The sequence below is a fragment of the Lepidochelys olivacea genome (genome assembly GCF_965140295.1).
Source record: "Lepidochelys olivacea isolate rLepOli2 genome assembly, chromosome: 14".
NCBI lineage: Eukaryota > Metazoa > Chordata > Testudines > Cheloniidae > Lepidochelys > Lepidochelys olivacea.
In genome coordinates, this window is record NC_140424.1 from 6778974 (window position 1) to 6792366 (window position 13393).

At 47.8% G+C, this 13393-nt stretch overlaps 1 protein-coding gene across 1 annotated transcript in view; it reads left to right on the forward strand.

Moving 5' to 3' along the window:
• RGS9 (regulator of G protein signaling 9) overlaps positions 1-13393 on the forward strand; it is a 78407-nt gene that overhangs the window by 47632 nt on the left and 17382 nt on the right. The window contains exons 13-17 of the mRNA XM_084646772.1: positions 4848-4877; positions 5568-5629; positions 9570-9683; positions 11995-12110; positions 12637-12724. Coding sequence (XP_084502898.1) covers positions 4848-4877; positions 5568-5629; positions 9570-9683; positions 11995-12110; positions 12637-12724 — 410 coding nt within the window. The remainder of the gene's footprint in view (positions 1-4847; positions 4878-5567; positions 5630-9569; positions 9684-11994; positions 12111-12636; positions 12725-13393) is intronic.

Sequence of the window (13393 nt, forward strand, 5' to 3'; positions counted from 1 at the left end):
CTTTGGGGGGATCCAGTTGCTGTTTCAGAATCTGATTGTTTAAATCACAGCTCCCATCCCTGTGTGTAGGGTTGTGTGAATTTAGTACTTGGGAAAGCAAGGGGAGAAAACAACCATCTAGAGAGGGGCACAGTGGGCATTATCCTGCAAACCCAGCAAAACTCCCACCAGCCTTTGGGAGGGAATGGGGAATCACGTATTCCATACTGTGCTCATCTTTCAATTCATCCCAGATTCAGTGTGCTCAGCTACCATGCCATGACCCCCCGATCTGTGATGCCCCTGGCACCCCCACCCATCTAATTTGGACCCTGCCTCCTCCTATCTAGCTGGGACCACCTTCCAGTTTAGCAATATGGAAGGGGGAGGGGCCATGACCCCTGACACCTGCTTGTGACCCTCAAATTGGGAATGGAGTAGATGGCTGCACTTTGACCTCTCCCGCAGAGGGCTCACTGTGCCAGCCTCTTCATTGCGGTGACACATTACCTTTTGCTGCAGGGCCTTCATTTCCAAAGTAAGCTCACTCCTCCTGCTTCAGAAACAAACCCATTTGTCTTGTCAAAGTCTGGCTCTCCTGCATCCCTGGCACACCCAAAGCTCTCACTGAAGTCAATACAAAGGGCATGCAGGGAGGGGAGGTTCCAGCCCTGAATGTAAACTGAATACTCAGGAATACTTTCCAAACGAATGCCGCCAGGTGCTTAGGTAGGACGTGAGTGGTATTACAACACAGACAGCTTGGAGAAGAGCTTTGATTTTTTTCTGAAGAGCAACAATGTCAATTTCATTCACGGATTTATTGTTCTAAGTAACATTTAATTTACTCTCCCCCCTCCCCCTTTTTCTCTTTCCCACCAGTTACTTGTTTCTCCTGCGTGTGGCATGGCTGTCTGCCGGCCTCTGAGGCCCTTGATCTGTTGCGCTGTAGAAGACTAGAGCATCTTAACTTCCATGAAAACCGTCTCCACCCATTCTGCTGGGCATCCTCCTTTCCTCTCTCCTCATCCAGCTGCACTGTGTCTGTCAGAAATATCCATCCAGGATAATAAAGATCAGCGGGGGGGCATAGGCGGCCATTGGAGGAGGCTAGCCCCGGCCCCGCCCCTTGTGCCCAAAGCCCCTCCCCTCCCCTTCTACCCTCCCCCTCCACTTTTGCGCCCCTCCCCTGCAGGAGTCCAGAGCACCTCTGGCACTGGGTGGCGAGGCTCCAGTCCTGGTGCTCCGGGCAGCCGGCCCCAGAGCACCGGGCGGCAGCACCCGATCCCTGGTGCTCCGGGCAGCAGCGCTCTGGGCAGCCGGGTGGCACAGTCGGCCCCGGTGCTCCAGACGGCATGGCCAGCCCAGGTGCGCCGAGTGGCAGGCCCCCAGCCCTGGTGCTTGGGAGCCAGCCGGGCTGTCCCCAGCCCCAGTGCTCCAGGCGGCACGGCCCCAGTGCCCTCAGCCCCGGTGCTCCGAGCAGCACGGCCCCAGCACCGGTCACCCTGAGTCCCTGCGGGAGGCAGGCCAGCCAGCCCGGGCCAGCTAGGGCAGAGCTCTGGGAACTGCAGAACAGGGCCTGGCCTGGGGGCGCAGCATGGACGGGGCAACACGAGGCTGTTTGGGGAGGCACAGCCTACGCCTGCCTACGATACCCACCACCCATGGTGCGGGGGCCTTTTATTTCATTTAGAAAATTTTTCTTTCTGATCTAATGGAGTTAACCCATTGATGTCTCCTAAAATTAACCGCACCAGCCACCCTCATGCCTCAGCAAGTAGAATAGTTTAGCCAGCACTTGGTAAATCTGAAGGGTTCTGATTATGTCTCAGGGCTCCTCAGGAAGATAGTGAACTCCCATTATACATGAAATAGCTTGGTTGGAATAGAACTGTAGTTCTCCAGAGAAGATGCTTTCTAAGGTAGTAGAAGTGCAGTGGGTTTCAGTCTGTCCTATGGGAATGGGTAGAAACAGATGATTTTCTGCCCTCCATGGCTACAGCAATTGGATCTGAAATAAAGACAACGCATGTAGAAATGTGAGGAATCTTTATACGGCTATAATAGGTGCTAGTTAGCCAGCGGCACCAACTCAGACCAGGAAATGTGTGCAAACACAGGCTGATCTTTAGTCCCTGTATGTAGTATGCTATCAGCTCTCACAGTACTTACAATGGACCTGATGCTGCATTGAAAGAAACAAAAGTTTTCCCATTGACTTCACTGGTCCCAGAATCTGGCCCAATGTCACAGACACAGTGGGTGCAAATTTCTACTACCAATTTAACTATGTGCAGAATAACAGGCTTGTTGCAAATAATGAGCCTGCAGCCCAGACTCAAGCAGAATTCCCATTGTCTTCAAAAAGAAAAGGAGGACTTGTGACACCTTAGAGACTAACCAACTTATTAGTCTCTAAGGTGCCACAAGTCCTCCTTTTCTTTTTGCGAATGCAGACTAACACGGCTGCTACTCTGAAACCTGTCATTGTCTTGAAGTATTCCAGTACCATTTACATTCCGAGCCTGATTCCTTGCATCCTACAGACACCCACAGGAGTTCTGCCACTACACAGGCAACAGGAGCAATGCCCCTGTTGTTAATAAGCTCTCTCGTTCCCTGTCTTTCACCAGCACTTGCTACTTATCAGTCCCTTCCATCTAAGCAAGTCAGTTGTGTCCTCCATCAAATGCAAAGTCCTCCAAAGGCAGACTAAGGCCATTGGATCCCACATGTGTAAAGATCTTATTGTACTCCGAGGGGTTGCATTTTCCCCTTCTTGTGTAAGCCTCACTCTCATTCACATCAGGTCCTGCATGTATCTAGTGGAGAACCACTCTCATTGGTGCAGAAATTGTTTTTGCTTTTCCTATTAGCTTGTTTGTTTCAGCTGAGCTCGCTTTCACTGCAGCAGGTCAGAGCTATTCATGATCTTTCCAATGGACGTCTCTGAAAAAGACCTTCTCCTGCTTATGTCATGTAGGTTAGATCTGTGTTAGTACCACACAGGATAGGTTGTGTTAGCATCACACAGGTTGGATTTGTGTTTGCATGGTGCATACTGGATGCTCTGCTGCATATCCTGCTCTTGTCACTGAGGTGGTGAGTATATCCTGTCAGAAACAGCCGGGCATGCACATTTTCTCCCTCCGTATGTGTAACGGGGTGCGTGTGTGAAGCTGTAGAGTGGTAGCTCTCTGATCATAGCAAGCAAACGTGGCACTGGTGGTCTGAGGGGAGTAGGCAGCAATTGGGAGAAAGCAGAAGTAATGAATTATTTTTGGGGGGTGGGTCAGAGGTGTCCAGCACCTGGTCCCGGGACTGGATCTGATGTGCTGGACATATTTCTGCTACCCACATGGCATGTACAGATTCTGAATAATCTAAGCTTTTGTTTTAAAGAGAAGCATCTCTCCCTCATGTCTGCAAATTTAACTTTCCAAATGGTATTACTGCAGCCCATCAACATTGCTGCCAAATTTTTAAATTAAGGGCCCAATCCTTCAGCCCTTTTCCAGGCAAAACTCCTGTGAACTGCAGTGGGAGTTTTGCCTCAATACAGATGCAGCTGCCAAGGTAAAGGCTGAGGTTCACTGGCGAGACCGTGTGTGTGTGTGTGTGTGTGTGTGTGTAACATTTGCTGGTCTTGTTGTCCACCCTGTACTAGCTCAGTGGACAAAGGACTTGGGTCTTTAGGGCTGCCAAGCCAGCACTTTTCACAAGCGCTAGCCTCCCACAAAGCAATCCATGTCCCTGATTCTTCCACAGTGTTAATTAGATGGGATAATTCTGGGCTGCAGCTCCAAAGATTACACATGGCAGATTAGCTGCATGACTTTAATGGGACACACGGGGCTAAAAAGCCTCCACAAGGTTTTAGAGGCTTGCCTGCAAGATCCCTGGCTTTACCTGCCTTTCCTTCTCTCTCCTTCAGTTTATTCAAGACAAAATAACTGTGCTGCACTTCAAAGGAAGCTGTGTGAATAAATACCCTGCAGTTAATTTCTTGCCTTCAATGCTTGTTCATTTGTGGATGACAGATAACATAGTGTGAGCTGTTCCAACCACAATTTAAGCACCTTTCCACAGCAGATATTGTTTCTGAGGCTTTTTAATTGTGGTGTTTATATTTTGCAACGTGTTGATTCCTGTCTCCTTTAACTAATATTGAATGATCTAATCTGTGTCTGCTAAATGCATCTATTTTAGCTCTATTAGAATAACCCTGTAATTGAATGCACATGGGCTGTAATGGAGTAGGCAGCACTGTACAATATATACATTTAATGGAACCACATATGGTCTGTAGATGCACTTAGCATTAGAATCATACAAGATGAGGGTTGGCAGAGACCTCAGGAGGTCATCTAGTCCAACCCCCTGCTCAAAGCAGGACCAATCCCCAACTAAATCATCCCAGCCAGGGCTTTGTCAAGCCGGGTCTTAAAAACCACTAAGGATGGAGATTCCACCACCTCCCCATGTAACCATTCCAGTGCTTCACCACCCTCCTAGTGAAACAGTGTTTCCTAATATCCAACCTAAACCTTCCCCACTGCAACTTGAGACCATTGCTCCTTGTTCTGTCATCTCTCACCACTGAGAACAGCCGAGATCCATCCACTTTGGAACCCCCCTGCAGGTGGTTGAAGGCTTCTATCAAATCCCCCCCTCACTCTTCTGCAAACTAAATAAGAATTGATGGTACTATGATTAGATGAGCTGCTTGGATGCTAACCTGTATTTGTTTTCAATTGTAATGAGGGTTAAACGGGAGAAAGGTGCCCAATAGGGAATCTTTTTCTTCTTTTAAAGAGTAGTTTTGAGTACCCACCCAACTTTAATGCTTTTGCTTCTTTGTTTTACAGAAAAAAACCATTGATGTTTACAGAAGAGAGGTAATGTGACCTTCACTTCTTCGCAAATATTAGGTGTTTTTCTATTATTATTGTTGGAATTTGTGTTGCATTAGTGCCCAAAGATAGGTGCTTCTCATACACACGGATCAACGTTGTTCCTGCCTCCAAAAGCTTTCAGTCTAATGCATTTTCAGGAAATCTCTCCGCATTGCACTGCCCTCATTTCTAGCAATGGTGGGAAAGCTCAGAGTGGGATTAAACAATGTGGTGGTAAAAACACTCCCACCATCGCTGAATGCTGATGGAGCTGCACCTGTGGTAGAGCCATGTTAGGAAATATCTCCAAAGTTGCCAGCATAGAGACAACCAAGTAGCAATGATAATTGCACACCTAAATGCTCCAGAGCATCTGGAGGTGATCAGACTCATTGTGCAGACAGAAGTGCCGTTGCAGCTATTATTCCATTCTGATAGAGTATGGGGAACTCCGGCTAATTACTTGCACATTATAGAACATTCTCGTGACATTTGAAAAACCCTCATGAAAATAACCATGGTGATAAAATCATTCAGGGATTCTGGACTCCATGGACACCCACTTGTTAGGGGTGATGCAGAAACTATTGTAACTGTCCCGCTATCTTGCAGAAGGGATGCAGAAGTAGATGACCAGCTTTCACTCACATGACTGCAATTCTACTAACTACAAACCATATCTGTGCCTCTTAGATCATGTACTATCAGCAGGTCCTCATGAAGTCCACAGTGAAGTCTTCCGTCTCCCTTGGAGGGTAAGCTCTCATTCCCTTATGCCCCTACATTAATTAGTCTTAAATTCTCTTCCGTTAATGAGATGATTAACCTATTTACTCTGGCAGCTGGTGACTGACTAGGGCAATCCATTGCATGGTCTCACACTGTGTTCTCAAGGCTGTGTAATAACTGGATTGGAAAGTGGTGGTAAAACCAAGATCACCCATAAAGCAGAGAAGGCTCTGAGTCCCAGTCCTGGCATGAAGGCTCAGTTCTGCTTAGCCATAAACTGAAATGGAAACAGGATCAGGTCTTTCATTAAGATTCCGGTTATAACCAATAGGAACTTTGACTAAGCAGGGACTGAGTATAGGTACCCTATCATATTCATCAGCACCACCATTGTTTTGACAGAAAGTCAGTATCCTGAAGGGCTGTGAATGTAACCCAGGTTCTGGGTTAAAAGAAAAAGATTATTTGGGAAAACAGGGTGGAACAAAGCACCATCAATAAAGAAAACTTTCTGGTTCCAGCAGTGGAAAGCACCTGATCTACCAGTTTGTTAGACAGATAACGTATCTGGGCGGTGGAATCCAGCTGTACAGTATCAGAATGCAACAGCTGCTTTTCACAAACTGCTTTGCTGTGATTCAGCTGTGTCTCTGTCTCCCATCCGTTGGCTGTGGTGGGCTGAGTGACCAATGGAGATGGACACTTCCCCTCCCCACCCTCCACAACCCGCTTTGCCGCCATCCGCTGGGTGTCCGTGTTTTAGTTCCTGATGTGGGTGTTCTGCGGAATGCGGTGAATGAAGTCACTTGGGGGGGGGAGAGGCGGAGGGGCGTGTCTACACTGCCCGTGGCAGCCAGCCTCCCAGCCCGGGCCCACAGACCTGTACTGGCTCTCTGAAAATAGTTGTGTGGACAGCACTTAGAGGCTGAGGCTGGAGGTCGGGCTTTGAAGCCTAAGGAGGGGAATGAGCTTCAGAGCCTGAGCCGCGACGGCTACACGGCTTCTTTCGGCGTGGTAGCATGAGCCCCGAGAGCCTGTTGACTCGGGGTGGGTGGCTCGGTGCCGCAGACAGTGTAAACATATCCTGGTTGTCCCACATTGTTCAAAGTGGTGTCTGAAGGATAGTCCGAGTGACGGGCTGCCCTTCCTCCCCTGTCCCTACTCCCCATTGGGGTCTTTCCCAAACAGATCTCATATCATGCCAATTACCTGCCATGCTCTCAGAACAGAAAGGCTCTTGGGATGGGAGACTAACGAATTACAAAGCATGTTTACCAAGGACTGCAGCTATGTGACCTGGGCGCTGGAAACTTAGATGGCAGAAGATTGCCAGTGATGGACACTGACTGAACATCCAGCCATACCGTCATAAGGACCTAGCAAGATTTGATGTGGTAATGCTCGATTGGCAAAAAGAGGTTACATCCCTTTGGCATTTGCCATGAAATTAATGCCCAACCTCAGACATAGGTCACTTATTTTCTTGCAGAGGTTTGCATGTGCTGGGCAGTTACGTTGGAGTCCAGTCCAGGCACATCAAGCCCCGCCAGCTGTTTTGCATATAGTGCCACCCTCTCTTGCGATTTTACTGCAAGTCTCATGAAATTTGGTGTTTTGTCTTAAAGCCCCAGCTCTTGGAGTCATGTGATGACATCAGACGATCCCAGTTTTCATTTAAAACCCCCCCACAAGTTTCTGTCCCTCGTGGTTGTGGAGGAAAACCTGAGAATGTGACCTCTAGAGACTCAAAACCCAGAAGGCAACTCCCTTTCCCCCAAAGTGTATTACAGGATATTTAAACATTCATGACCAATCTCATGATGTGGGGCAGGGGGCTCGTCACTCAGGAATTTTGAGTGCTTGGGATTGGCAATGCTGGGACAGGGGCAGTTGTGGGCCTGGGAGATTCATAGATTTTTAAGGAGAAGAGACCATTTATGATCATCTAGTCTGACCTCCTGCCTAACACAGGCCAGAGAATCAATCAACCGAAAGTGCGAGGGGACTGTGATGTGTCATAGTGGGATAATATTTGGAATTGCACACAGACAAGCCCTGCCTTCTCCTGGGAGTGTAGAGAGCGTTCAGGTCACGGGACTGGTACAGCCCTGAGGATTTGGGAGGCTGTGCACCTCTTACCCAGCACTGTGTGGCTATGGAGAAAGGGCGGGGAAGGACAGCAGGGTCCCCGAGCCCTATCCCCAACTCCATCACACGGGGAGGCCACCATTCCTATCTTTCGGCTGAAGCAGTCTCCATGCATTGGTGGGGCTGCTGCTCCATGCCCCCTGGGGAGGATTCCTTCCCCCAGGCCCTGCAATCTACCTGGTACTGAGCCATGGTACCTGGGAACGGATTTCCCCAGGTGGGTGTGAAATGGTCACAGTATTGAGGAAGGCCTGGGAGGAAGGCAGTGTGGGCTAGTGGTTATAGCGGGGGAAAAGGAATCAGGAGTTCTTGTTCTGTGCCTGTCTCTGCTTCTGTCTCCCCTCTGTGGCCTTGGGCAGGTCACATACACCTCTCTGTGCCTCAGTTTTCCAGTCTGTGAACTGGAGCTGAGGACACTTGCCTACCTCCCAGGGGTGCCGTGATGCTTAATTAGCTAACAGTTGCTGATGAAACACTTCACACAAGAGTGACTAGCCCTGTCTCTATACTGGGTCAAACCCAGTCTCTAGAGCTAAGCTTCCCTCAGCTTTGAGGAAATGTAGCCCTTGAGCCAATCTCAGAGATCAGGCCTTATTTGTTAGGGCAGGGTCAGTCTCCAGACAGTATGCACACAGCAGAGTGCTTTATTGATCCAGGAGGAGCTGGAAAGCCTGGATCATTAGAGGGACAGTGCAATGTAACCTGGGCTGATGGGTTTAGATTTGCAGCTCGATTAGAATATATGGATTGGTCTGAATGATGCGAGCACTGAATGCCTTGGCATTTCCACTGAGAAGATAGTATCAAGTGTGCTGGTGTCAAACCCCAATATGCTTTGGGTATAGTTATAGGATCTGTGCCAAAATATCTATTAGCATCACTGCGGTGGACAGCACGCACCCAGCTGGGAACCCGTGACAGCAGCTTAGCCTGGGTTGAATTTTAAACACAGAAACCAGACAAATTTTTCAAAAGTGAAGAAGGGGAAAAAAACTTTCACAGCGTGTTAATGAAATTGGGTGTAATTACAAGTCTGGCCAGCGCCTGGAGGTGGGATGTTAAATATTTCTCTGCTTTTCTCTAACGAGAACAGAAGAGACTTTGGCTTCATTCGTAAAGCAGCTCAAAGTGCTCTGCAGAGTAATGAGCTATACAGAAGCTGTGGAGAGGAATGTGATAGCCAGCTGGGGCATGCTCAGCCAGCTCCCATCTACCCAGGGTTCCCTGAGACAGGATGCTGGGCAGGACAGCCCCTGGGAGGGAGCCCATTGCAGCAAAATTTAAAAGATGCTGTTTTTGTAAGGAAGCTGCTCAAGGTCCTTCTAGAAGTTGTTCCCGTCGTCCATCAGTCAGGTTGTCTGGATCCTAGTTCAGGTTCCTGCAACATCCGTTTTCCTTTCTGTCTGCTCCCTTCCTTTCATATCAAAGCAGCAAACTATTCTGTGAGGGAATCTGAGCTCCCGATTCCTGGGTTCTATTCCTCGCTCTGCTTCTCAAGTCACTGTGGGTGTGTGTCTTAAGTTCAGCTCCCAAACACTGGGACCACCCCCAAGATCACTGGCCACTTTTGAAAGACAACATACAGGCCCACATTTGGTGGGTGTTTTTGTTGCGTGTTGTGGCTGTATGGGAAAAGATTAATTGTTCTTATTAATTATTATTCATACTGCAGAGGTCCCATTCAGGATCCAGGCCCCGTTATGCATGCACTTAGGAAGAGGTCCAAGCTCTGTGTAATAATTTTCTTAGGTTTATAAACATACTGGTTGAAGTGCTGCCTGCAGCCGATCATCTTGGTTTATTCTCAATTATTTTCAGGCTTGTGAAATACTGTGAACAGTTCCTCTCCAATGATCCCATCATGTCTGGATGCCTCCCCAGCAACCCCTGGATAACTGATGACTCTGAGTTCTGGGAGCTCAATGCAAAGCTGTATGTATTTGTTCTCCCACCAACTCGTGGCTTACAAAGCCTTTATATTGCAGGATATTGGAAAAAAAGCAGCATTGACCTAATCATGATATCCACTCTCCTGTGATAAGTGGCGATGCTTTCCTATTCTTAGCATGTGAAGTAGCTTAACAGCGAAAAGGCCAGTGGTCCTTGGGCAGTGTTGATACCTGTACTTGCAGTATCATCTGCCTTCTCTTTAAGTGTAGTCTTCCTTAATGGTGTGGGAGTTCATAAATTCATAGCATGCCTCTAGACCTAATTCTGCTCGTGGATGAGTGTGAAGGGTTCCCATTCACCCGAGAGCAGAATGTGGCCAATTATGAACAAGGGAGCCTACTTACCTAAGTTATAGGTGTGGACCCCAGTCCTGAGGTCCTAGGCAGGCAAAACTTCACCAAGAGATTTCCCTGCCTAAGGACTGAAGCATCAGACCCATACAGTGTGTCCCCTAAGGGATCTATTCCATTGCAAGTGCACACATGAACTGGTCAATTAAACTGGGTACACCGCTGTGTTGTGTTGCTGAAGGGATGCAATGCCCCCACACATTGCAGCCTCCAGACAGATATTTTATGTTGGATTCTAATCTCACGCCAGTGTAAATCAGCAGTAGCAAGCCAATGGTGTGGCACCAGTATAGAACTGGTGTAAATCAGAGCAGAATCAGCCCCTCATTCCTGATCTCACTGTGCAGAAGGTTGTTTAATTACCACTTACCTAGTGGGCTGACCTCAGGAGCTCATTACAGCAGACTGGAAAGCAGACGGCGCAGGGAAATCTCTTTGCACTCCAGTGAAGGGCGTTCTGTTTTTAATTAATATGCCAAATCCCGCAGCGAGCAGTGACCTGACTCCAGAGGGAAACGGTGGTGTTTGTGCTCAATGTAGTGCCCATCTTTAAAAAAGGGAAGGATGAGGATCTGGGGAACTACAGGCCAGTCAGCCTCACCTCAGTCCCTGGAAAAATCATGGAGCAGGTCCTCAAGGAATCAATTCTGAAGCACTTAGAGGAGAGGAAAGTGATCAGGAACAGTCAGCATGGATTCACCAAGGGCAAGTCATGCCTGACTAATATAATTGCCTTCTATGACAAGATAACTGGCTCTGTGGATGAGGGGAAAGCAGTGGACTGTTATTCCTTGACTTTAGCAAATTTTTGACACGGTCCCCCACAGTATTCTTGCCAGCAAGTTAAAGAAGTATGGGCTGGATGAATGGACTATAAGGTGGATAGAAAGCTGGCTAGATTGTCGGGCTCAACGGGTAGTGATCAATGGCTCCATGTCCAGCTGGCAGCCAGTATCAAGTGGAGTGTCCCAAGGGTCGGTCCTGGGGCCGGTTTTGTTCAATATCTTCATTAATGATCTGGAGGATGGCGTGGATTACACCCTCAGCAAGTTTGCAGATGACACTAAACTGGGAGGAGACGTAGATACGCTGGAGGGTAGGGATAAGATACAGAGGGACCTAGACAAATTAAAGGATTGGGCTAAAAGAAATCTGATGAGGTTCAACAAGGACAAGTGCAGAGTCCTGCACTTAGGACAGAAGAATCCCATGCGCCGCTATAGACTAGGGACCGAATAGCTAGGCAGCAGTTCTGCAGAAAAGGACCCAGGGGTTACAGTGGATGAGAAGCTAGATATGAATCAATAGTGTGCCCTTGTTGCCAAGAAGGCCAATGGCATTTTGGGCTGTATAAGTAGGGGCATTGCCAGCAGATTGAGGGATGTGATCGTTCCCCTCTATTCGACATTGGTGAGGCCTCATCTGGAGTACTGTGTCCAGTTTGGGGCCCCACACTACAAGAAGGAGGTGGAAAAATTGGAAAACGTCCAGCGGAGGGCAACAAAAATGATTAGGGGACTGGAACACATGACTTATGAGGAGAGGCTGAGGGAACTGGGATTTTTAGTCTGCGGAATGAGGGGGGATTTGATAGCTTCTTTCAGCTACCTGAAAGGGGGTTCCAAAGAGGATGGATCTAGACTGTTCTCCGTGGTAGCAGATGACAGAACAAGGAGTAATGGTCTCAAGTTGCAGTGGGGGAAGTTTAGGTTGGATATTAGGAAAAACTTTTTCACTAGGAAGATAGTGAAGCACTGGAATGCGTTACCTAGGGAGGTGGTGGAATCTCCTTCCTTAGAAGTTTTTAAGGTCAGGCTTGAGAAACCCCTAGCTGGGATGATTGAGTTGGGGATTGTTCCTGCTTTGAGCAGGGGGTTGGACTAGATGACCTCCTGAGGTCCCTTCCAACCCTGATATTCTATGATTCTATGAAACCTTTGCAGAGTGGAAATCCCTACCAAGATGCGCGTGGAGCGATGGGCCTTTAATTTTAACGAGCTGATGAGGGACCCGAAAGGCCGCCAGAACTTCCAGCTGTTCCTGAAGAAAGAATTCAGTGGTGGGTCTGTGTTCCTGTCCCTCCCCCATCACCCTCTCAGCATCACTACAGCATATTTACAACACAAAGTGGTATTTTTAGAAAGCCATTATAATAGGGGCAGTGATCTGAGACATTAATGGGAAGTCTTAAGAAGTGACGTTGACGTTTGTGGAGACAGGCTGTAGAGTCAGTGCATGCAATGCCATCTAGTGGCAGAGGACATAAAATTCAATAGCAAAGAACTCACTCTGCAAAGTGAGCTGGTTTGTTGCCAGACCACCTACAAATCAACTGATGCTAATAAGAAATTGCATATGTCAATTTTATATGCACTTAAGGTGAAATTCATCCTTGTGCAGAGAGCCATCAAAAAGCCTATGCCAAACAGAAAGCCTCAGGGTGACTGTCATAATCGGAGACATAATTTCAGGAGCTTGGCCAACAAATATTGAATCAAGTGAATTCAGTTGTGGATTTTTATTTCACTCAGCCATCATTTTCTTTGTCCCTCTCCCACCCTTGTCACTGATCCCTCATTGTTCAGGAGAGAACCTGGGGTTCTGGGAAGCCTGTGAGGACCTGAAGTATGGAGACCAATCCAAGGTCAAAGAAAAAGCAGAAGAAATTTACAAGTGAGTGTTAGGATGCTTTGGTTTTCAGTCCACCTTCCTGATGTGTTGCCATCCCTATCCTTGTCTTGTGTTGCTCTCCTCTAGGAAAAGTGTATTGCTGAGTATCTGCCGGGATTTCCTTTGGGAGCCGGCATGAAGCACGCATGTGGGATAGTCCCACTGTAGGAAGGAAGTCCCTTTAAATAAAGAAAACAAACGTTGTTTTATTATAAAGCAATTTTCCCCCCTCCCCTTTCCACCTACACGATTCATACAAGGGAGAGGGTTAGTCTTTCTGGGAGACAAAAGCTCTGGGTTCTGCCTAAGTCTTATTCTGTGAGGTTCAGCCTCCTCTATCCAGTCTGGAGAATGGGGATGGTATTATGTCCGTACTTCTCATTAGTGTTATGAGGCTTCATTAATTAATATTCAAGAAAGCGCTTGGAGCTTTCTGGATGAGGGGCTAACCCAAAGCCCATGGAAGTCTTTGGAAAGACCCACATTGGGTTTTGGAGTAGGTTCTGAGTGCAAAATATTGTTAATACTGTAAATTGTGGCATCAAAGCATGTGATTGTAGGTGGTGCATGAGGTGGTCATTCTGGCGAAAGGGAGGTTTACTACCCTACGGTATGAAAAAGAACCAGGGGTGAATTCTGGCTCGCAGTTGAAAGCACTTTTCGTTCCATTAG